General features: G+C 36.5%; 2 protein-coding genes across 7 annotated transcripts in view; one reads left to right on the top strand and one right to left on the bottom strand.

Annotated features, from left to right (window-relative positions):
• The window catches only part of LOC139965574 (uncharacterized), an 83,436-nt gene extending 58,601 nt beyond the window's left edge, over positions 1–24,835 (top strand). Inside the window, exons 56-76 of the mRNA XM_071968086.1 lie at positions 201–455; positions 846–1,091; positions 1,792–2,043; positions 3,694–3,945; positions 5,150–5,401; positions 6,153–6,401; positions 7,899–8,012; positions 10,154–10,276; positions 11,447–11,566; positions 12,990–13,115; positions 14,062–14,184; positions 14,727–14,852; positions 15,248–15,379; positions 16,502–16,660; positions 17,432–17,578; positions 17,915–18,034; positions 18,974–19,213; positions 20,229–20,354; positions 20,904–20,957; positions 22,367–22,474; positions 23,046–24,835. Coding sequence (XP_071824187.1) covers positions 201–455; positions 846–1,091; positions 1,792–2,043; positions 3,694–3,945; positions 5,150–5,401; positions 6,153–6,401; positions 7,899–8,012; positions 10,154–10,276; positions 11,447–11,566; positions 12,990–13,115; positions 14,062–14,184; positions 14,727–14,852; positions 15,248–15,379; positions 16,502–16,660; positions 17,432–17,578; positions 17,915–18,034; positions 18,974–19,213; positions 20,229–20,354; positions 20,904–20,957; positions 22,367–22,474; positions 23,046–23,233 — 3,512 coding nt within the window. The 3' untranslated portion in view covers positions 23,234–24,835. The remainder of the gene's footprint in view (positions 1–200; positions 456–845; positions 1,092–1,791; positions 2,044–3,693; positions 3,946–5,149; positions 5,402–6,152; positions 6,402–7,898; positions 8,013–10,153; positions 10,277–11,446; positions 11,567–12,989; positions 13,116–14,061; positions 14,185–14,726; positions 14,853–15,247; positions 15,380–16,501; positions 16,661–17,431; positions 17,579–17,914; positions 18,035–18,973; positions 19,214–20,228; positions 20,355–20,903; positions 20,958–22,366; positions 22,475–23,045) is intronic.
• LOC139965570 (uncharacterized) overlaps positions 24,757–25,974 on the bottom strand; it is a 55,889-nt gene continuing 54,671 nt past the window's right edge. For all 6 annotated transcript variants that reach the window (XM_071968076.1, XM_071968075.1, XM_071968078.1 and 3 more), the window contains one exon: positions 24,757–25,792. The gene's annotated coding sequence lies outside the window, so the exon portion shown is untranslated. The remainder of the gene's footprint in view (positions 25,793–25,974) is intronic.

Here is a 25,974-nt window from a genome sequence, read left to right as displayed (position 1 = left end):
AGATTTCCTTATCATATAAGTTTCAGAGGAAATGGTTTATTTGTAGACAGATCTCAAGAGCTAAAGGATCCTTATGTGGAAGCTGATTCTTCAGCCAATGTGCCTGTGGGGACTAAATCATGATTTGGCAAAACTCAATACACATGTGAACGACACTGTACAACCTTTGACTGCACTGACTGACTTCATTTTCCCTTCAGTCGATAGAACGGCACCAATGTGTGAGAATGTTCCAATGGGCCTTGTTGGACAAGTAGAAGTTGGTATGGCAGTTGGCACTCTAGTCAGCTGGCAAGAACCAACCTGCAATGATGTATCTCAAACAGCAATTGTATCAAATAGGACGTTCCTTCCAGGCTCATTCTTTCTTGTGGGACAGACAGAAGTTATATACACTTGTACTGATGGCTCAGGGAACAATGAAATGTGTGTCTTTATTGTCACAGTTGTTGAAGGTAACAGTTTTACATTATTAAGCCGTTTTTTATTTTTTCTTAATATTTGAAATGTTCCTATCTTAATTTTTTTTTGCTTCATCTAGGAAATGTGGCAAATCTATAATGTTTACTTTTCTGTAAATTTGCTCTGTTCTTAAGTCTTTATTAAAATGGAATTTAAATGGTATTTATTGCTCTGTGAACTAATCGGTGACTGAAATATTACCTAGAGGATCTAATATCCTATTTCAGATCAATTGTCATGACGATGTCATTCTCTCATTTTTTTTTCTGCATTTTTTCCTTGTATGTCAGAATGTCCTTGTTGGTATAATTTGTTGAGTTTAACCTTCTTCTTTCCCTTTTGCCTCGTAAATCTGAATACATTTTGAACATTTTATATCCCAGTTGATAACACACCTCCAGTCATCGATTGCCCTGAAGATGTCTCTCTGGTGGTAGAGATTGGAACTGGCGGTGCCACAGCGACTTGGATTGACCCTGTGGCTACTGATTTGTCTGGTATGGCGACAGTTTCATGTGATTTTGTTCAAGGAATGTTCTTTCCTACTGGAGAGACAACAGTAACATGCATAGCAAGAGATAACTCCAACAATGTCGCCTCATGCACCTTTATAGTCATCATAGCGGAAGGTAAATCAAGAGCTGCTTTTTATCTTCGAATGATGCTTTTATTCTCCCATGCAGTCAATCTTAATAATTATATATATATATATATATATATATATATATATCCGTTTGATACATAATTATGTTCCAACGATAAGAAAAGATTTAACTTCATCTTTGAATAAATTAAATGTTGTAAAAATGCGTTTTCGACGTGCCTCACTTAAAACATCTGATAAAAGAAAGATGGTTGAAACTTGTTATGTTTATTCATTATATATATATATATATATATATATATATATATATATATATATATATATATGTTTATTCATATGTGATTCATATGTGTTATCCTATAATAATAATAATCACACACACGTGTGTGTGTGTGTGTGAAATCCTATCTTGAATTTGTTGTATTTTTGAAATGTAACTTATTAAGCTAGGTTGTGTCGGTATAAAATTCATTCACTTTATTACTGGTTTATGTGTTGTATTTTTGGACTTTTACTTTAATATCCATCTATAAATCATAAAGGCAAGTAGTTTTAGTTGTTTCTTGTTTTTCATTGTTGGATAGTCACCTGTCCAGCAGCTTATAGGATATAATAGATAAGAGATCTATTGCAAGTACAGTATTTATTCTGTGGTCATGGAATATCGTTGGGGAAAAGTGTAAGTATAGGAGCTCTGTTCATGAATTTTTAATTTTTAATTTCAGTTGACTCTATACCACCAATAGTGACATGCCCACCAGATACTTCAAGAGTCATTGAAGTCAACAGTGGACCGGTGCCGGTGTTCTTCCAACGACCAACAGCTACCGATAACTCTATGGTAACGCCAACAGTAGTATCTCAGAGTCATAGTTCGGGTGATTTATTCGATGTGGGTAAGACAACTGTGGTCTTTCTGTATGCCGATCTAGCGGGCAATCAAAACCAGTGTTCCTTTTGCATCGAGGTACTTGAGCGTAAGTGTGTTTTTAATTTACCTTTCTCTTCAATCAAAACAAACCCAAAGTCAAATAGTGATTATTTGGAGCAGGTAAATGCACATATTAAGTGGTTTTTTTGGTAGAGTAGCTTCTGTATTCATTATTGCCCTCTTTTTGAGATTATTCTGTGCTAAACTCCAATAGCTATGCAGGTCATAACTTGAATATAATCACAGATTTTTACATTAAGTAACAGAAATTTCCTAAAGTTTTTGTATGTGGTGTAAGTAATAGATACTAATTTAAATGTTTAAGGAGTCAACTACATATTAAAACATGCCACCAGAGTATGTCAACCAGATATTAATAGCCTAACCTTATTCATAGAAGGGTATTTGAGGTCAGATAAATTGTGATTGGGGAGATTAAAATGTTCGGCAACAGGGAAACCTGGATTATTATTGCGGATACTTAGCAATAAGGTCTAGTTTCTTCCATTTCATTAGTACAACTGAAGAAGAGCCGTGTAAACGCTCGATATATTTTGTTACCTATTTAACGTTCTAAGTAATAAAGTTGGAAATGAAAGTATCATTTTTTCCATTTTTTCCTTGTATATATATATAGATATATATATATTCTATAGTAGGTGATTTGAAGTAAATTGGTCCAGGGTGGAATTATGTAACCAATGGTACCATTTTCGAACTAGTTTGACGAGTTTTGTACGTCAATGTTTTGGTGCGGGGTTTGCTTTTGGCCTCTTTGATGGCAGCTTAAAAAAACGAAAGAACTGTCTGTTAACCTTCTCAATTGGTGTTGTGACTATTCTTTGGTGAGAGAATCAAAATCGACTTCAGAGGAGCAAATGCGTTGAATGCGCAAAGCTTGACTGTATGGAATGTTTCTGGTACAATGACTCGGATGGCAACTGCTTGGTAAAAGGTAGTTGTGCTTGTTTGTGGGTTTATCGCACAAGCCATTTTGTAGTGTCACAGTGGTGCACAGAAAGTGAAAGTCATGTCTAGAAAAGTCTGCAGTAAATTTGGTTGTGTGATGAAACAAGTACATGCCATCAATGAAAAGTTTGAGATATGCCTTACCATGGGTTCATATCATGAAGATGTCATCAATGAAAGGTAACCACGGATGTGGTTTCAAGTTATGCTGAGACAGACATTCTTTCTCGCTGTTTCCCATAAAGATGTTGGCAAAAGAATAAGCCATTTTGATACCCATTGCTTGGGTATGAACCAGAGGGGGGAAATGTTTGTTGCCAAATACCAGATTATTGCCAATTTAAAAAGGTTTAGGTATCGGCATCACCATTCCAACTACAGACTATACCATAAAACAAAATGTTACCAAAAACCTTTCTGCAAAACTCCAAACATTGACTGTTTTACTTCCAATCACCTACTTAATTTAATTTTTGTATCTCACTCTCACTCTAAATGCAGCATAAGTTGAATAGTTTTTTTTAACATTTATCATGATTGATCTCCAGTATAAGGAAAAACGTGTCACAAAAAGGTCGTAATTCCACTGTATGTATTTGTCACCTGTATCGAACAATACTAGTTTGTTTCATCTATATAAATATATGTTCCAGAAATCATGTTCCAGTGAATTAAAATATTGTAACCTTCAATTTCCTGGGTTTTTTTTCCTTCTTCTTTCTTTCAGAGGATACCATGAGTCCATTAATATCAGCATGTCCTAGAAATTTAGAGCAAGAGACAACTTTGGAGCTGAATACATGTTTTGTGTCATGGACCGAACCCACGGTTAGCGACAACTCTGGTTCCGTATCATTAATAGAGCAGAGTCATCAACCATTCAGTCAGTTTGAGGCTGGAGTAACCACCGTGACATATACATACGCTGACTCTGCTAATAATCAAGCCATGTGTTCATTTACTGTAACCTGTAATCCTGGTGAGTATAAATAAATAAATAAATATTCTCCATTTCTTGGAACTTTTTTAAAGGATGAAGTATTCCGCAATTGCGATTTCGTGACTCTGCGAGCAAGCAATTACGGTAAGTTGCGGTGGGGGGGGGGGGGGGAGTGGTGAGTCTACATGTCTTCAGTAATTATGCTCATCAAATATTAAGACAACCATGTACTACATTTTGATTGTCAGAAAAGCAAATATGGTTGCCTGAAAAAATATAGCAAAACAACAATGACCAATATGTACTGTAGAAGAGATGTGTAAGTATGGTGAATAGAACACCAATACGTACACTTTAGGAGAGATGTGTTAGGTTTGGTGAATAGAATGTCCAGCTTTTGAGGGTGATACCATTGTTTCTATTTGACCTATTTGAGGATTTGTTTTAGTCTGAATTTGACATCTCAACCATCATTTTCATCACATATGATATGGGTTTGATCAGTTTATGTTGAAATTTATATAGGATGCCTTCATCTCTCAAAAATTCCTGAAAATGATTTTGGATTTGTTTGCATTATTCATATCCCACTAATTTCTTTGCGTGACTAGCGTGACAAGCGTGACTGAACACTTCTTCTAGAGATTTGTGATCTCCTCCTGCATTTCTGACTAATAGTCACAGTGTAGGCCTGTTCCTGTAATATTTGTTATGAAGCTTTCTAGGGGAGTCTTACTGTGTAGTATGGGTGCATTGATTTTCTGAATGCTTGGTGACTATTTACAGTGACTTCTCCCTCTGCCATGAACACAATATGACAGGTTGTTTTGTGGTCTCCTGTGATTTTTTTTTCCTGCAAATTGTTATATACCAATAAAGAAATAGAACTTTTGTGTATGTGCAAAGGGTAATGTAGTAATCGACGGGAACATTATAACAAATCATTATATTTTGTTATTGTTATAATGGCTGTCTGCCATGCAGTATGAATGTTTTTTTCTGAGTAGAGGTGACATTAATGAGATGGTGTGTCCCCGGTATGATGTAAGTTTTATAATCCTAAAAGCAACAACATTCTGCTAGTTTGTTGTAAGGTATTTAGCTGCTTCAGAGAATGTCGTAGCTTTTATGTAGTAATATTGTGTTGTAGCTATTTCCTTGAATGAAGTTATATTGTGTTGTAGCTATTTCCTTATATATAAATTATTGTGTTGTGGCTATTTCTTTCTTGTCATAATTTCAGTGGACATGATAAGTCCGTTTGTCTCATGTCCTGGAAATGTCTTGGAGACCATCCCTCTTGAGTCTAGTTTCTGTTTTGCTACCTGGCAAGACCCTCAGGCATCGGATAATTCTGGCACTGTTTTCTTAAACAGTCAAACACATCAACGTTTGACCTCTCCATTTCCTGTTGGAGAAACTGCTGTGACCTACACCTATGGGGATCCCTCCAACAATATAGGAATGTGTTCATTTACTGTCACATGTGAACAAGGTGAGGAAGATAGTTAATGTCAAATTGCTTCTATTTCAGTCCCTCCACAACTACTTTCACATACTCACCATCCTCTATTCCAACCATCTTCAGCTACCACCTTTTACCTAGCCCACCATCCCTTACTCCATCCCTCCTAAACTACCATCCCTCTCTAGTCCAGTTTCTGATTTGCTACCTGTTACAGACCCTAGGTCACCTTATAAAGTTTGGCACAGTGTTTTTAGAAAATCAAACACATCAGTCATTTATGTTTTGTTACCAGAATGACTGAAACATCCAGCCACTCCCAATCACCCCTACTCCCAACCTTTATGCCACCATCCTTTATCCCAACCATCCTCTACTCCCACCATCACCACTGACCCTTCCCTCCAACATATGTTATTCTCATTATTTGCAAATGTCTCCATTCCATCCGTGTTGGATATGAATAGAAGTTACAGCGGCAGACAGCAGCTGTAAACCTGAGTCGATCATATTTTTGTTTCAGTATATACAAGTACAGTAAAACTCGAATTATCCAATCCCCCTTGTACGCAAACCCCCGATTTTCTGAACCGTCCATCCATTCATTAATAAAAGTCTGGGGGCCTAGTGTTCTTGATTCCAAGTACTCTACAGTACTCAATTTATGTACGACGTATTTAATGTACAACTATCTTCGGTCCCGACCAGTTCGGATAATCATAGCTTTACTGCATATACATTCTCTTTTCTATTCTTGCTTGTCTTTCTATCTTGCCCTCAGTGGATGGAGAACCTCCAGTATTAGTTTGTCCCCAAGACGTAACAGCCGTTGTAATCGAGGGTCTCCAGGGTACGATGGTCTTCTTAAACCAGCCGACAGCTACGGATAACTCCGGGCAAGCTCCTTTCGTTTCCCTCAGCCGTGAATCAAACAGCTTCTTTCCGGTGGGAACTACGTTAGTGGTGGTTACAGCAACAGACGCTTCTGGAAATGGAGCCACTTGTTCCTTCAATGTTATTGTTATAGAAGGTACTGACAACTTAGTCAAGGATATTCTCTGACTCTGCTATAATTGCATATAATGTGTTCTCTGGTTGCATGGCTGCACTAGTCATTAGATCTGTGGCCTGCATGATGATCGAACATCTCTGGTTACATAGCTGCACTAGTCATTAGATCTGAGGCCTGTATGATGCTCATCTCTGGTTGCATAGCTTCACTAGTCATTAGATCTGTGGCCTGCATGATGAACATCTCTGGTTACATAGCTGCACTACTCATTAGATCTGAGGCCTGTATGATGCTCATCTCTGGTTGCATAGCTGCACTAGTCATTAGATCTGTGGCCTGTATGATACAAATCTCTGGTTGCATAGCTTCACTATTCATTAGATCTGAGGCCTGTATGATGCTCATCTCTGGTTGCATAGCTTCACTAGTCATTAGATCTGTGGCCTGTATGATGCTCATCTCTGGTTGCATAGATGCACTAGTCATTAGATCTGAGGCATGTTTGATGCTCATCTCTGGTTGCATAGCTGCACTAGTCATTAGATCTGAGGCCTGTATGATGCTCATCTCTGGTTGCATAGCTGCACTAGTCATTAGATCTGTGGCTTGTATGATACAAATCTCTGGTTGCATAGCTTCACTAGTCATTAGATCTGTGGCCTGTATGATGCTCATCTCTGGTTGCATAGCTTCACTAGTCATTAGATCTGTGGCCTTTATGATGCTCATATCTGGTTGCATAGCTTCACTAGTCATTAGATCTGTGGCCTGTATGATACACATCTCTGGTTGCATAGCTTCACTAGTCATTAGATCTGTGGCCTGTATGATGCTCATCTCTGGTTGCATAGCTGCACTAGTCATTAGATCTGTGGCCTGTATGATACACATCTCTGGTTGCAAAGCTGCACTAGTCATTAGATCTGTGGCCTGTATGATGCTCATCTCTGGTTGCATGGCTGCACTAGTCATTAGATATGTGGCCTGTATGATGCTCATCTCTGGTTACATGGCTGCACTAGTCAGTAGATCTGTGGCCTGTATGATACACATCTATGGTTGCATAGCTGCACTAGTCATTAGATATGTGGCCTGTATGATGCTCATCTCTGGTTGCATAGCTTCACTAGTCATTAGATCTGAGGCCTGTATGATACACATCTCTGGTTGCATGGCTGCACTAGTCATTAGATATGTGGCCTGTATGATGCTCATCTCTGGTTGCATGGCTGCACTAGTCATTAGATCTGTGGCCTGCACGATGCACATCTCTGGTTGCATAGCTACACTAGTCATTAGATCTGTGGCCTACATGATGCACATTTTCTTATCACCTATTTTGTACTTCAAGAAAATATGTTATGTTTTAGTAATCTGTACATCCACATGTATACTTTGAAGACAGAGTTGTATTTTCTTTTTTACGAATTCATTTAAATTAAAAAGTAAAACAAGAGACAAGTGTCCTCTGTTTAATAAGAACTGTTAAAATCAACATTATTTTCATTTCTACAGGGAATCCCTGTGACCCGAATCCATGCAGTAATGGTGGTGTTTGTGTCATTGACAGTCTGACCATGTTTACCTGTGTTTGTCCTGACTGCTTCGAAGGGAGGATTTGTGAAATTTGTAAGTTTGTAGCTTGTTAAAATTGCATAAATTTGTGTTTTCAATTTGAAAGAAATATTGTTATCACATGCCAACTTGTTCCTCTGTATGAGTAGATCTATAACAAACATTTTCACTGACTCACTAAACACAGGAAACTTGCTTATCTGATCACATTTTGACAAAGTTGTCTTCAATATATGGATAGTTTCAAAACAATTCAATGTGTTCTAGCTGCAAATTAATGTTTTATTTTGTCTTTGTATGACTGACTTAATTATTTTGTAGGACTGAAGGAGTCATTTTTTATGACTGGGGGAGTTATTTTGCATGTCTGACACTGTTATTATATGACTGACCTAGTTATTTTGTAGGATGGACTCAGCTATTTTGTATGACTGACTGTTATTGTGTAGGACTGACGGAGCCATTTCATATGACTGTCCGAGTTAGTTTGTATGACAGACTGTTTTTATATGACTGACTCAGTTATTTTGTATGACTTACTCAGTTACTTTGTATGACTGACCTAGTTATTTTATATGACTGACCCAGTTATTTTGTTATGACTGTCTCAGTTACTTTATATAACTGACTCAGTTATTTGTTAGGACTGACATAGTCATTTTTAGACTGACAGGGTTAGTTTGTATGACTGACTCAGTTATTTTGTATGACTGACTCAGTTATTTTGTATGACTGACTTAGCTATTTTGTAGCACTGACTCATTTATTTTTTTATGACTGACTCATTTCCTTTTATGACTGACTAAGTTATTTGGTAAGTTTTGTATGAGTGACTGTTATTGTGTATGAGTCGTTTTACTGGTCAACAGAGTTAGTTTGTATGACTGACTGTCATTTTATATCACTGACTCAGGTATTTGGTATGACTGACTCAGTTATTTTGTATGACGGACTCAGTTATTTTGTATGACTGACTCATTTATTTTCATGACTGACTCATTTACTTTTATGACTGACTAAGTTATTTTGTAAGTTTTGTATGACTGACTGTTATTGTGTATGATTCACTTTAGTGGTCAACAGAGTTAGTTTGTATGACTGACTGTCATTTTATATCACTGACTTAGTTATTTTGTATGACTGACTCAGTTATTATGTATGACTGACTCGGTTATTTTGTATGACTGACTCAGTTATTTTGTATGACTGACTCAGCTACTCAGTTAGTTTGTATGACTGACTCAGTTATTTTGTATGACTGACACAGTTATTTTGTATGACTCATAGGCGTAGGAGGCGGGGGGCTGGGGGGGCTGCAGCCCCCCCAACCAAAATTTTTGGTGAAAATTCGGGCAATATGGTGATAATTTTTCGGGCACCTACTGAAAGAAGAAAAATTTGTAGTGTGTTTTTCAGTTTGTTTTAGTGAAAATTCGGGCAATATGGTGATAATTTTTCGGGCACCTACTGAAAGAAGAATAATTTGCAATGTGTTTTTTCAATGAGTAAACTGATATTATGATTGTAACGACTTCCCCAATAATTATAACCAATATGGAAGGGTAATAACACGGAAAATATAACCAAAATTTTTCGCGCGCTTCGCGCGCGTTCAACAACTTTATGTGCATATATAGGCATTTATCGGTTATTTGCATATGATTTCCGTAATAACCGATGAATGTCTATATGATATGCACTTTACAATGTTGAGCGCGCGCGCAGCGCGCGAAAAATTTCGGTCATATTTTTCGGGCAAGTCGTTACAGCCCCCCCAAATCAAATTAGGCTCCTACGCCTATGGTATGACTGACTCAGTTATTTTGTAGGACTGACTCAGCTATTTTGTACTATGGCTGACTTCAGGATTGAGCTTCAGGCTAGAAAAAAAAACAAGACCTTTAGTTCTGGACAGTATATAAACAATTTAAAACATCACGGGTCAGAATATTTTAGTTTACATAATCAGCTTTCGATGAATTTTCTATAAATGCAACATTTTCTCCTGATGAAATCAAAGAAATGTTATCAGCTATTAAATTATTATTATTATGATTTTGTTTCAAACTACTGTAAACAGCTTTTAGATGGATTATCAATGAAGGCAACATCTTATCCTGATGAAATCATGCAATTTTATGAAGCTTATCATCATTAAGAATGACATTCATATCTCTTCTTCTTGTTCCCCTCAGCACTTGACGCTTGCTCTAATAACCCCTGCCAAAATGGTGCAGCCTGTCGGGCAGTCGATGGTTCATGTGATGTCTTCACCTGTGAATGCCCACCGTGCTTCTCTGGAGAATTTTGTCAAGACTGTGAGCCTAATTTTAATTTACTTTATAGCTCTTTGCCTTTTATTATTTATTTTTGTTGGTGTGTGTATATCAACCTGTTTTTGTTTATTTCATCGTCACTTGTGCTTTCAAATTAAGATAAAGTCCAGTTCAAGCTAAACGTACCCATAAGGATATTCCAACACATGAAAACATGTCAGTACTATGTATTCAATATTTCAATTTCAGTAAATGGCAAAAGTTTCAAAATTTTCATTTCACAATCTGTATTTTAGTAATAACAAAATAGTTTTTCGAAGATAACAAAGAATGAAAATTTAAAAAAAATTATATTCTAATGTATGCAGTGTCCACCATTTCTGGTGTGCATCTACGTTATAATGCTGCTCTTCACATATTGGTCTTTCTCAAAAGTTATGGTCCAATTTCATAGAAATGAGGAATTGTCCTTTATTTTTTAAGGTTTTGTCCCATTAAACAGCTTAATAGGCTTGTCGGGTCTGTTTGTAGCAGTAAAACCAAGAAATGTCAGCAGGTCGTCTACCTATAACAATGCAGGATAAGTCATGATAGACTAGCTCTTCAGTTTGCTGCTTAACTTGAATTTACTCTAGCCTGAATAAATCAATCATGTTGCACTTAGTTATTGTGCCAATTACATGTGTAAATTATTGTGTTATACCCTTAAAGTATAAAGGGTTAAAAGTTAATCACAGTCAAACAGTTTCATTATCTTTGAGCAACGGAATAAACGCATTCCGACATATTTTAGTATCGGTTGATTACCACCTCATTTATTCGTTCTCTATATACTAATTTTATATAAACATATAGAGGTACAATCCTTATTTTTTTTCTTCCTTCATTTTCTTTCTTCCTTTCCTGGGAGTGTTTTACTTCTGTAAGCCCCGAATCTTCCTAGAACTTTCCCTTCCTGATTTATATTTAACTTTATCAATTATATGTGCATAAAATATACTGTTGTGGAAAAGCAAATAATGTAATCATAGAAGCAGAAATGACTTTTGGCAGTGTATATACACGTTTCTGTCAAACACCTTGCAATCTTCCATAGGAAGTTTTACCTTCTCATTCATCTTGTCCATAGTTTGTACATTTTAAATAATTGCTTAATAATAACCTTCAATATTCTTGGTATTATTTATATTTTTGTTTTTTATTATATCATAGTCCGTGATGCTTGTGAAAACCACCAATGTCGGAATGGTGCCGAGTGTTGTCCCGATGTCAACTGTCTTACGTACAGCTGTCAGTGTCCGACATGCTTTAATGGACCTTTCTGTGAAGTTGGTAAGTTGTTCAGATACCACACAATTTAAAGATCATCATATTAAGTAATTGCCCCCGAATATATGCTAACGAGATCAATTCCAAAACCCCAGCAAGTACTTTATAGTGACTTTCTAAGACAGAAAATTAATTGTCTAATTTTTAACATTCTTCAATCTCCGGGACTTATTTGGAGGGTTAGAAGTACTTTCGAAGAGCAGTAGCATTCAACCTTTAGCAGCAAATAATGTGGAGTCACTGTTGAAAAAATCTATCCATTGAATGGTAACGCACGCACAGCACACATAGGGGAAACCCGATAATCAGAGCAGTTCCTGGAAGATTCAATATTCAAGATACTTACTGGCAGGGTCAGGGTTAATTCTCTCCTCCTAACTTGGGAAGTTATTATTTGATGCAATCATTTTGATACCGAATAGTAAAATAGTCAATAGTTTTACCAGCTAATAATCTTACCCTAGTTCAAGGTAAGTTATATTACGACAGACAGAAGTCAGCAAAGCCGTCTTTTACTGAGAATTAGTTCTCGGTTTGCTTTAGTCTACTACCAACACCGACACCGCATTTACCGCTCAGCTTCGAAGGATGTTGTGGTCGAGTGGCTAAAGGCAGAAATAGGAAATCCAGGTTCAAGTCCTGGACAGATCATTATGTTGTGGCCTTGGGCAAGGCGCTTTAGTCTCCATTCGCCTCTCTGTTCCCCAGGTGTTTAAATGGGGACCTGCAAGGTAACTTGTGAATATAGTCCTGTGCCCTGGTTTGTAGTTGCACCCTATGGTTAGTCCCCCTCCCCCCCTCCCCTAGAGATACATTGAAATTCTGCACAGTGCCTTGGGAATGACTGTCTGAATCGTGCAGACCTGGGTGTGACAAAGTTACCAATGGCCAGATTCTAAAAGTTGTGTGAGAAGGCCTTGCCTATACAAGACTGTAAAACTTTAGCTCTCAAGGTTGTTGTATGGAGATAACATTGCAAGAACCATAGCGATTGTTTGAATTTTGTAAAGAAACATTTGTAATACAACCAAGGTCCTGTAGTACAATATTACTAGAGTAAGAAGAGCATTTGTTTCTTGAAACATCTGAAAGTTGATGGCAATAATATATGAATTAGAAAAATTTGCTTAGTTTTTGTTTCGCGCTCCAAAATACGAAAAGAAAACAAAAAGAAAGAAAGCGAAACAAGTAGTAATAACAAAATATCTCACTACTTATTGTAAAAGGAAATTATACTATAGGATACTAAGTATATTCTATGTGAGGACTAGTTCTGTTTATCTACATCATTCATGGAAACATTGCACTTCATCTGTATAGTAACTTTATATGAAGCTAAGTTCTTTAAATCTGATATCCATGAGTGTTATCATCCTGTTGATGAATATGATGATTATTAAATAATGCTCTCTTGTTTGGCTTTCAGCTATTAATCCATGTACCACCAATCTCTGTCAAAATGGTGCACAGTGTCTACCAGACTTTACTGGAGATTGTTCAGGCTATGCATGTATTTGTGACGGCTGCTTTACGGGCAGACTATGCAATCAACGTAAGTAACTTTACAATTTTATTCCCTTTATTATTAATTTGTTTTCCTTTAGAACCTGCTATGTATTTTAAAGTGCTTTATCTCGCTCTGTCTCTCACTCTCTCCTTTTACAGTTGAATTTTCACTTAAAATTATATTTCATATTTTTTTACGGACATCTCTTTCGTTGGAGCAGCTGGGTATATTTCCTTACCCATAGTTTCATAATATTACACACCAGGAAAGCCTATCAGATTCTCTCAGGTAGTGTAGCTACTGCAATGTTCTGTACATGGGTATCACTTCCTCCTGACCAGGAAGGATGCAAAAATGGTGATAAATTTACCCTCAAATTGAATTAATGGTTGTAGCAATTTTGCCCTCTTTGTAGGCTTATGCTACTGTGAAAGTGCACTAGGCATAGACTACATATTTAACCTAGCTGCTTTAAGGGTGGTTACACAGTTACCACGGAATTGATTTCACATATCATTTTTTCAAGCTTGTCTTCTGGTAGAAATAAAGCTGCCACTTTCTATCATATTTTGTTTTGGTACACTCGATGTAAAAGAATAGAAAAGAATGAAATCATCGTCCCTTGTGCTTTTAAGGGGGTTTTGTTCCCAGGATGACTTGAGAGGCCCTGAAATCAGAGGTTTTAGTTAAGAAATGGAGACCATATGTTCAAGACAGACTCAGGGGATGGTCCTGGGGACATTTGCTGCTCCTACCGAAGGTTCACAATCGCGTATTGCAAATGGTGCTGATCAGTCTTACATGACAAGTTTGACATACATTATTATAAGAGTATTACAGATCAAACATTTAATACATTTTGCAATATTTTCAATTTGAAGACAGAAGCCAACGGTCTCTGCAAAGAGTTCACATGCATGAGTGGTTTTGTATTTGATGACAGCCTGTAAACTGGTTTTACTTTCCCTTTAATGTTTCCATTAATTCATAGCATTCGATATCTGTCAGACCAATCCATGTCAGAACAATGGACTGTGTACCAACGATAACAATGACTGTTATCGATTCACCTGTCAGTGCTTTGGATGTTTTACTGGACTCACTTGTGAAATAGGTAAGTTTTTGAAGCCATTAATAGCAACTTTCTTTAATATTCAAAACCCTAACACATTGCTTGTATCAATAACTTGATATGGCAAAGTGACAAAAAAAATCCAACACCACATATTTCTTTGTAAATAATTATTTTGTTCTTGTTTATGCTGAGGTTTTGTGTGATAATGTGCTAAATAAGCATGTTGACATTTAAAAAAAATACTACAGATCGATATTTGAGCAATTTGTTTTCATCTTATTTATCTCTTTGGCCTAAGAGTTGCTTACTTTCAAATGTTTTCCTCAAATGGAAGACATGTTTGTAAATATCACAGATTCCAAAACAATTTTCAGCAAATTTATCCTAACTTGGTGTTAAATTTTCGGTAAAAATTATTTTTGAAAACTTTACCAATATTGTGAGATGTATAGTATATGTAGATGTTACTCATTTCAAGGCAATCTTCAAGCAGTTTAACCCAGTTCTAGATCCATCATTTCTGTGAAGGGAACCTGATGTGTAATCAATACAATAATTATTATTAATTTCTCTTCAACCAGCATTCCAAAATCCATGTTTGCCAAACCCTTGTACCAATGGTGGACAGTGTACTGTAGTTGAGACATCCTGCAGTTCATACATTTGTAACTGTCCTAAAGGGTTCATAGGCATCAACTGTGAAACTGGTAAGTCAATTATTTTCCTTCTTGTAGTGTATGTTGTTTTTAGAAATACTGTCAATGATGTGAAAACCAAAATAATAAAGAAAAAAGGGAAGTAAACGCCCCTCCCCCTCTCCCCTCCCCCCGGTCTTGAAAAAAACCCAGATGCTGAGCCTCCTACAACTGATGGTTCTCAAGGGATGTTACCCTGGTGGTCTTAGACATGTTTAATTTTTTTCATGCTAGGCTATAAGAAGTTAATAATATTGCTTTCAATGAAACGCCAAATTAAGCAAACATGCAACTTTTTGGCCTGATTGGCTATCCTTGTAGCTTTGTCTCCTTTTGAGAGCTGTTGATATCATGTAATACATATGTCTCATGATGTTTAATTTCTTTCATGTACCTCATCACTACAGTACAAGTTGATAACAGCAATCCCTGCAATAGCTTCCCCTGTGAAAATGGAGCCACCTGTGTTGCATCTGGCATTAACTACATTTGTATGTGTAGAAATGGATTTGCAGGCATCAACTGTGCTGACTCTCTTGGTAAGACATAGTGCAAAGCTTAGATATATTGCAGATAATCCATACGTTTAAATAAGATAAATATGCAGGCTTGTCCACGACAACATTGGTGTTTAGAGATGACTTTTAATCCCGAATTTGATCTGTGCTAGATAAGTCTGTCTGCGTAGTTTATGTTGCAATGATACCTTTTTTCGTTGTTTGTAAAATGTCTCATTAAACAATTGTTGCTCATCTTTCATGATGTTTAGACACTTAAACGGTTAACCACACAGCTGTCCATATATCTGTTTAACCAAAACATCATTGAGAATTGCATTAAGAGTTTAATAGCCAAGTGTGTTCTTGCCTGGGTGGCATATTGGTAATTACACCTCAAAGTGTTAATTCTACATATTTTAGGCAAGTTTTCATAGGTGGACCAATTGAAGAGTATTTCAGAAATATCTAAAAATGTATTGCCATGAATTTGCAGTTGCAAAACTTGCAAAAGAAACCTGTAACATTATCAAGTAGTGTTTTGCAGATAAAATAGAGAAAATGTGGAGACAGCTAGGAGTTCATTAACAAATTTTGAACGATTTTTTAAATGTTTTTGTTTTAGCAAGTTGATGTTTATATCTGCACTGAAGACAAAGTTGGCATCATTACAAAGTGCAGAATTTTGCACATCCTACACATCATAGTTAAAATCGTTTTGGTTTATCGTTTATCAATTCACGCATGACAGTGCATGACTTAAACCTACCAGGTTAATTACAGTCATCTTTGGGCAGACTTAAAGCCCTGAATTGTTCTAGAATTTGAGTTTTGATGACCAGACATTCCAATAAAAAAAAGATTGATGAACTTATAAACCTTCATGAAGACGAGACATTACATGTTATTTCTTGAAATGATTACTCTATACTAAGTTTGCATATGTAACACACCCCCAATACCCTAATAATAGCTAAAATCACTGTTGGATATAAGAAGTGGATGCGGATGACATAGAAACACACCCTCCAAATAGTCACGGTTGGATGGTCCTTGTGGCAGAACTCTTTAACGGTAGGGTATTCTCGATTTTACCATTGATGATTCTCTGTCTAGGTGAACGACTTCTAGGTTCATTCGACATATTTTGACCTTTCTTTACAGTTGCACAACCTCAGTTGCAGCTTGCTTGCCGCTCCAATCCATGTCAGGCAAATGCTGAGTGTATTAACAGCTTCCATAGTGCATCGAACAACTTTGTATACCAGCCTCAATACAGTTGTAGATGTTCCAATCAATTCACTGGACAAAATTGTGGAGACTGTAAGTAAAGTGATTATCCATGCTACCTTTTGTCTTCTGTTGACTACTTTGACATTCAGCGTAACTCGTTAACCTCATTAAAAGGCTCCTGCCAGATGTCGTCCCTTTATGAAACTGATTATTTCTACAACTACTCGATTCCATCGGCTCATGTCATGAACCATTTCTCAGTTTAGCTAGCCCTCATCATGTACCCCATCTGGTAGTTTAAAATGACTCTTGAGTGATAATTTTCTCTATAATAATCAACTGCCGAAACTAAATATATTCTCATATATTATTATATATATTAATATATGGCTATTGTAAATTAATAACACAGCAAAAGTAAGCGGATAGACTAGGTGAATACATGTGTTATCTCCTTTATGTGTTATCTTGCATTTATACTATCGAGATCTGTGGAGATAAGCTAAGTAAAGAACATCTGATGAAGTTGGAAAGAGTTAAAGACATAAAGCACACAACATATGACCTTCAAGTGTCTTGCTATATTCACTATACATATATTGACTATAATGTATAGAGCAGCAGTCTTTTTCGGCCCAGTACCCAGGGCCTTCCATAATGACTCGGCAGCAGCCATTGGAATCGATCCTCAGAGTGCATGAAAGCTACGGCTTTGAATATGCATGAGGTCATCGTCAGGGGTGAATTTGCACTCTCGTCAAAGTAAAGTAACAAAATTATTATTCTTTGTAGTATTCATGTGTAGGATTTTTTTGCAAACGGGAAAATGATAGTTTATGACCGTACCTGTGTCTCCTGCAGTCGCCGGAGTTGCATTATCTTTCTGCAATCCAAATCCGTGTTCCAATGGTGGCAGCTGCAACAACGCTTACCACAGCTTTATGAGTGAGGTGGATTATGTCTGCACCTGTCCTGTAGGCTTCAGAGGACAGGACTGTGAATCCGATGGTAAGTGATAAAATTGGCGATTAAATATGCGATTAAATGTGCGATAAAACAAATAAATAAATGAAGTGTGTAATCGATTCTTGTGTATCCTTCTTGATATTTGTGTTGAGTTTTGACCATAGAACAAGGCAGACAAAAAATACACTTGATTGTGAGACCGAAGACGTTATTAAAAGATGTGAAGTTATCTTTTTTCGAGCTAAATTAGTTGCCTTTGATTTGACATTTGGTGTTAAGTAACACTCCTCACCAATTAATAGAGCACTTCAGTATTTTATTTGCCAGCTGCCAGTATCATCAATGAAATGTTTTCAAATATTTTGATTTGTTCCAAAGTTGGTAATCCGTGTGACAGCAGCCCGTGTCAAAATGGAGGTACCTGCACGCCGTTTAATACATACTTTTCATGCTCATGTTTGTCTGGATTCAGTGGACTCTTTTGCCAACTAGCAAATGGTGAGTGGCTTCGTTTTTTTTTCAGACGTTTTTTTATTATCTTAACCTCTGTGTACAGTGTCTAATTCCGTGCAGCATGGTAAGGATGAATTTTAATAGTAGCAACAAAACGAATGGTCTCATCATAGGAGTGTTAGCTCAGTGGATAACGCTGGTGCCTTTCGAAAATAATGTCCCGAGCTCGAGTAACTCCAAAATTAATGTATGTCGTCCAGTTACAGAGTTGTTTACAATTGACAATTCTCTATCATGGACGTTAAATATGAATGTAAGAGACTGACATCGGTCAGCTCGCGGCTTTGATAAGCCAATGAGGCTTCTTCGCGAGTTCCTGCTTGCAGGAGGATCTAAAAAGGAGGATCATTAGAATATTTGGTTTGAAAATATAAAATCCCAGAATAAATACCATTTCTAAAGTATTTTTGATAATGTGCATGAGCTGTACCTTCAGGTTTGTGTAACCATCTCCTGTGTTTGTTGTGAGGTCGTTGTTGTTTAGAACACACACAAAAAATCCCAAAGGTAATACAATTACTAGGGTATGTAGTGTTGCAACAGCCTTTGCTTGAGCATATTCTACCTTCCTCTACCTGAATAACTCCATTGTTTCAATAAATATGGAGAAACCAAACTATAGGCCCTATAGAACAACTACCACATCTAACATATTTCAACATATTTAGGGTTATTACAATCTTTCTTCTAACCTTCACAAAAGAAAGGAACATTTTGGTGATAACAGGATGAATTTGATAATGGTGGTTAGTTTGGAAAGGGGGCAGGGGTAAGGGTTCATTGTTTGGTGTGGTAGGAATTTTTCTCTGTTAATGATTAATGCCATCATATGCCCTCTATGTAACTTGAAATTTAGAATGTGTGTAATACTCCGTTGACAAATGAAGAACTAATTAATTTACTGATTTTGTTATTTTTGCCCAGCTGGAAATGTCCCTAGTGTGTTTAACTGTCCATCGGACATCACAGTATCTACAGCGGGGACATCGAGCCAAGCATCCTGGCAGGAGCCTATTTCCTTTGGTGGAGTTGGTACTGTTGAACAGGTATACAACTCTCATAACCCTGGAGACTCTTTTCCGGTTGGAGAAACACCAGTTACTTACGTGTTCATGGACTCCGCACTTCAGTTTACGACCTGTTCGTTCTTTGTGATAATCAGAGGTGAGTTAATACCTAGAACAGAATGAAAGTCTGACCTCACAGTACTGTTATGGCATGCACATTTCAACAGTCTGATCAATTTTTGTGGCCATGTTAGAGTGTAAAATGTAAGTTTGTGGTCTTTTATCAAGCAAGAATTATATGCCTTTTGATATTTTTTTTTGGCAGGCAAAGCAGATATTTCTTAGTCTTATCTATAAAATGTCGATAAATGTTTTTGCTCTTGTCTTCATTTAATATAATTTTCTATAAAATGGTTAGGGTTAACGAGTATGCTTTTCTTATGATCTTAGATACAGTTTTAGGACATTTGAGTGGTTAAGGCCAATCTTTGATACAGTTTTAGGACATTTGAGTCCTTGAAGCCAATCTTTGATACAGTTTTAGGACATTTGAGTGCTTGAAGCCAATCTTTGATACAGTTGTAGGACATTTGAGAGGTTGAGGCAAATCTTTCATGCAGTTTTAGGACATTTGAGTGGTTGAGGCTAATCTTTGATGCAGTTTTAGGACAGTTGAGTGGTTATGGCCAATCTTTGATGCAGTTTTAGGACATTTTGAGTGGTTAAGGCCAACAATTATTCTTGGTCATTTTGGGGTATAATTCAGGAAATGCAATGCTCTGTTCTTGTTATGTTGTAAACGGTATCTGAGGACCTGTAGGGGTGTGACACTAGTAGAACTAGCCAAGCAGAAAGACTACTAAAAGCCCTTCAAGTAAAGTTCGTCTCTTTAAACTCTGGCCTGCAGTACAGGCTCTCTATTTTTAACCTGCCATAGCTCTTTATCTTGCATGTACAGATAGACTGTAGTTTTTGAACAATCAACTAACCCAAACCATGTGTGCTACAACAAAAGTACACCATTTGACTGAAGAATTATAATAATTAGTAACAATCCTACCGAAAGCCTTTTGTAGGGCCACTCCATAATTTAAAGAAACCCAAATAAAAACATTAAATTGATATTTGCCTTATCAATTTCCTTAACTGTCTTGTTCTGCTTGTCACATCAGGAGCAGCAACCAACAGTCCTTGTGATACAAATAACCCATGTCCACCAAATGAAGTGTGCATCTTCTCTGAAATAACTATGACGTTGACCTGTGAACCTTTTGGCAACCCACCTAATTTCATGCCTGGTAAGATGCTATTAATTCCCCGCGGTGTTAAAATAGTCTAAGCTTTTCGGACATATATGCAACAGACTGGGCTGTTCTGTGCTTTTCTTTCAACAGTAGTAGTGTCATTATATTTCGGACTGATGAGTTAACCCATTGTATCATAAAGTAAGATTAATGAATTATGACAATGTTACTATAATCTCAAGATGATGAGTGATCTCATTGTATAATTACGATAGCTTGATGGATGATGCCAAATGTTATCATAATCTCAGGATAATGCGTTACCTTATTTGTATCATAATTTCATGTAACCATAAGAAATTGAGTCTTTGGATATGGTATAAGTCTCATCGAACATAACTTATAGTTTACCAACTCATTCTTCCCATGTTAATTCAGTTTGTAAGGAATACTATTTTGTCCAGGTACATGCAGATACATGTCAATTTAAAATGCCTTCAGTGTGATAGCCCTATACTGGAATATGTGGAAGAGTTTCACAGTTTCCATATTCTTCAAAGTTGTTGTCTGTCAAATTGTGTTTGTTTGATTTTAATTTATCAGCTTTTGAGAGTAGAAGGAAGAGAGATGTCTCCATACAAATACTACGAGACGATGGTAAGATATTCCTCTCCTATGGGGTTGATGGTATTCCTTTCATATATGATATAGTGTTCCTTTCATATCTGATATAGTGTTCCTTTCATATATAATATAGTGTTCCTTTCATATATGATGTAGTGTTCCTTTCATATATGATATAGTGTTCCTTTCATATGATATAGTATTCCTTTCATATATGATATGGTGTTCCTTTAATATATGATATAGTATTCCTTTCATATATGATATAGTGTTCCTTTCTATATGATATAGTGTTCCTTTCATATATGATATAGTGTTCCTATCATATATGATAATGTGTTCCTTTCATATCTGATATAGTGTTCCTTTCATATATGATATGGTGTTCCTTTCATGTATGATACATGTCATGCTGTGTTGTTAATGATACACCAGACAAAATCTTGATGCATTAGCCAGTCAAGAAAATGATTTAACTGAGAAAGGAAAGAAATCCACCTTTCGGGATGATGTACCGATCAATTTGGGTATATACATAGGGATATCAAAATAGAAATCATTTAATAACCAACCATGAATTGTTACGTTGCAATTTTTATTTCTCTTCTCTGCTGGGAAATCTATCTAGATTATTTCCTGTCCAATTTAAATGATTCCTTCTACACAATGTGCCACTTGAGTTCTTTTTCTAAATGAGTTGTATACTTCCCATGCAATATATCAGCCATAATGATGCACGCTAAGTACATCCACAACGCCTTCATCAAATGTCTTTTTGAACAGAGTAAAACTCTGTAAGGCTAGCGGGAGAGTTGTGCAGTCCCACATCTTCCATGATAAAACTGTTTAACATTAGAACTGAAACCTGAAGTAGTCGATGACAGTCTAATTACTGTGTACAATAAACATAGATGATGAGGGCTAGAGGGGCTATCCACTCTTGTTAAGACCAAACACAGAACAACTTACTACTGCTGAAAAATAAACACTTTTATAGCTGTGGAAGATTATACTATCCTCCTTGTTCTATATTTAAAGGCATTGAAGACTCGCCCCAAACCGTGTGCGGCCATCTGAAAAAGTTAACTTTCTGTTGCTTGCAAGTGACATTTTGTTCGTGTCGCTACAAAATGCAGACAGTAATGAAACGTGATACCTTAATTGTTATCTTTAGCTGGACCTGAGATGTCTATCGCTGTATCGTTTGTATACTGTGCTGTGGGTATTGACCGCAGCTATATGTACTGACTGAACACTAGTGTCTAATTACCGACGGTAGCAAGCTGTGTGTGTATTTTCTGGGATCGATGGTGGTGTTTAACACTTCTGTTACACCTCATTCGAAACTAGGTAAAATTACCGGCATTAGACGTTTCTTTTTCCGCGAGTCTTCACACCCTTTAATTGTTAACGTTTTACAATGTCATGGTCTTTCTTTACAGAGTACGGTACAGAGTGTCCCTGCTTAAACGGAGGAAGGTGCATCATTCTTGTGGGTAACGGAACTTTCTGCCAGTGTCATGCTGGTTACCATGGCAAGATTTGTGAAGGTAAGGCTGTGCAGAAATATTCTCAAAGTTAAATATTAGTTCTAAGGGAATAATGATGAGTGTCAAAAGTATAAGATGTTTAATGAATGCCGGGTCAAGGCACATGTTTACTTACTGTACGTCCATTGTAGAGTAGTTTAAATTACACTTAATTTTTTTTATCTTGTAGTTTATTTGTGTGATAAGTGCAGCTACTTTACCAGATTCAAAGCTGTTGGGGAAAAAATATTCAACTTGTACGCTTTATTAGATGTCTATATATCCTGTAATGACTTTTTGCAAGAGCTAATTGGAAGATTATTTCATAGCCAAGTATGAAATTTTCTTACCAAACTCACAGTGTAAGCAATGTCCCTACACTACAGGGAATGTATTAGTATTCACACTTTGCAAAGCAGCTTTGAAGTTAGATAACTTTTGTTTTTCATAAAAATGATGAAACCTACATACAAACAAACAAAAAACTGCTGAAAATGTTTACAATTTGCACAGAATTTTGCTAGGTTATTGCAATACCCACTGAAGTATTCCATAAACTTTCTTTTCTTAATTGGTTTGGTTTGTCTTCTAGATTCTAACGAGCAATTGGAAGAAGTACTGACAGGGGATGATGAGGAGGAGAGGCAGGAAGCATTATTTATAAAAGTAATCCTGGGTTCCATGTTGATCATGATGGTTCTTTCTTTAATAATGCTGACTATAAAAATGATTAAAAGAAAACAGGAAGTCAAAACTGATGAGAAACCAGTAATCACCTAGATAATTTAGCTTTCTGTTATATCGAATGTGGAAAGTACTCTATACACGTATTGCGTTTATTTGTTTGGTATGTGGGATCAGACAGTGTTTGATGACTTCATGAATGAGACACTTGGAATATAACGAGCACAAATATTTGGGGTACCACTGACATCTTCTGTGTAATTGTGAAATATGATTCGTATCTTAGCGATATATATATTCCTGCATTCAATTTCACTTGCATGAAAATCAAGCCAAACTGTGTATTCTTTTAATTCTGCCTTTCCTTTGTTCTGTACTTATTACATATAAAACCTAAAACTATGGTTGAAATTTTTATTATTATATCAACTGCTTTCTATGCAATTCATAATCTTCTCAAAACTATCCTCAGTGTTGTTAAATCCAACTGTACAATGAGAGATGAAGTTATAGGGTAGATTTTGGTCACTGTTCAGAGAACATATTAAAATGACTTTGGAAGCCCTCATGTGAGGGTGTGATGTCATTTAGACAAAGACATGTCTTATCTGTCTGTATGCACTGTCATTGAGGAAACTAGGAATTCTATACCTACTTACAACTGCATTTTGAGTTTACGGACAATTGCATCCACATCACTTTATCAAGGACGTTATTTTTCAGTCTGGAAATGCTTTCATTAGGTCTGTTCAAAGTGCAGATGATTATTTAAGTCTTGTCAGGTACCACTCAGAACCGGTTTGAGACTTCACTAGTTTATTTCTCTCTAGGTGTTGTAGTACAGGGATACTGAAAGTGTTTAACTTCTTCATTTCCTATAACAAAAGCCCCAGTTGGATTGTACAACTATCTGGTAGTATCTCCAAAGCCAAAATTAGAAAGATATATCGGCCTTCAGAATATGCCTCATTGATCAAACTATGAGATCAAACTAATGATCCTGGTACAAGACATATTCGGGATTTACACAATTCATCCTCAGCAAGTTTTCTGTTACTTTGTGTTTTTGTAATGGACTAGAACATTTGTCACTTGAAATGACTTGTATTAACCGAAAAAAGAAGGGGGGGGGTTAAAATCATGACTTTAAAAGGTTTGATTTCTTTCTTTTTCTGATGCGTCCAATTTGTAAGACATATCGAAGCTTTTGGAAAATAACTAAAAAAAAAGCATTCTCACTTTGTTTTCTTGTCCAGTGTGGAAGAATTGATAAATTTTGGAATTTCTTAAAATTATACTTGTATTGGGACTTCTTTTGAAATGTTAGTTTGCTTTTTGGGCACTGCAGATGTATTAAGTAATAAATCAATTTCTTTGCTATTTGATTTGATTTTAAGGGTTACTGGGAAAGAGAACAGTACTATAGCACAAGAAGATGAAACGTTGATTTAATAGGAAAGAAGCGTATAATTTTATTATCTTTCGTAAACCATCCTGAAATAATGAAAAATGCCACCAAAATCATGGAAATGAAAAAACTGTTGCATACATTGCAAATGGTACAAAGTAAACATTTGTAACGTGTTGCCACTGTTTCTTTATTCACAATTAACTCGTAATTTTGATATTCAATTTCTTTCTTTTTGCAAATTAATGACTTTTGTACAAGCTTGCAATAAATTAACTTCTGCCATGATATACCCTGTTGTTTCCATAAATTTTACTTCAAATTAATCATTTCAATTCCTTTTTTAACCAAAGTAATCTTCAAAGATGCAGTTTGGCGGAAGTTAAGTTGTGGACCAGACTCCCCGCTTGATAATCAACATTCAAACAGCTTCAATTGATTTTGAACCTCTGGCGCTCACTATCAGACCCAGCGCTCACACTATTAGACCCTGCAATCACACTATCAGATCCTGCGCTCACATTATCAGATCCTGCGTTCACACTATCAGACAGTGTGCTCACTATAAGACCCTGCGCTCACTATAACACCCTGCGCTCACATTATCAGATCCTGCGCTCACATTATCAGACCATGCGCTCACTATCAGACCCTGCGCTCACACTATCAGACCCTGCGCTCACACTATCAGACCCTGCGCTCACTATCAGACCCTTTGCTTTTGATCACTGAAAAGGAGGTTACCGCACTATAAGTAAACGTGCAAAAGCATAAGCTTTGTGTTGTACAGCGCTGCTATTAATCCTTACTACTATTGTGTCAAGCAACGGAGGAAATAGGTGAAAGCCAATCCTGAGACTGCATTACATTACAAAGTTAACACCAAGTACTGATAATGCACAGGATCTGATCCGCTCCTGATCGTAGTCTATCACAACGTTCAAATTGTGGAGTCTGATCCACGTTTAAAATATATACAGTACAAACCAAAACCACCCAGTGGGGGCGGGAGGGGGGGGGGGGTAAAGAGCTTGCTTATTCTCAATTTAAAACAGTACTTTTGATTTACAAGCAGATAGAGAGTGTCGTAAGTGACAAACAGCTGCAAATGAGATGCTAGGAATCCAAGGAGTTTGGTAAAGAAAGTGGATCCAGAAATGTACATGATTTAAATCCACAGTACCAGGTAAGGTATCCATGAGTATTATGTCTGATGGTTTTGTCCAGTTAGGTTAGATCTTCATGAGCTGTATAACAAAGAAAATGTTCAGAGAATTAAACTATCACTAAATATGAGCCATTGACATATATCTTTGTGTCGAGAGAAATGAATTTTAAATTTAATGATGTCGTCTTTCATATGAATGTTTTGCTTACATTCAAATTTGTTTCTTTTGGGAAGTGATTAACTTCACAAAAATGACACTAA

This window comes from Apostichopus japonicus, chromosome 3, assembly GCF_037975245.1.
Source record: "Apostichopus japonicus isolate 1M-3 chromosome 3, ASM3797524v1, whole genome shotgun sequence".
Lineage (NCBI taxonomy): Eukaryota > Metazoa > Echinodermata > Holothuroidea > Aspidochirotida > Stichopodidae > Apostichopus > Apostichopus japonicus.
This window is presented reverse-complemented; position numbering and strand designations above follow the sequence as displayed.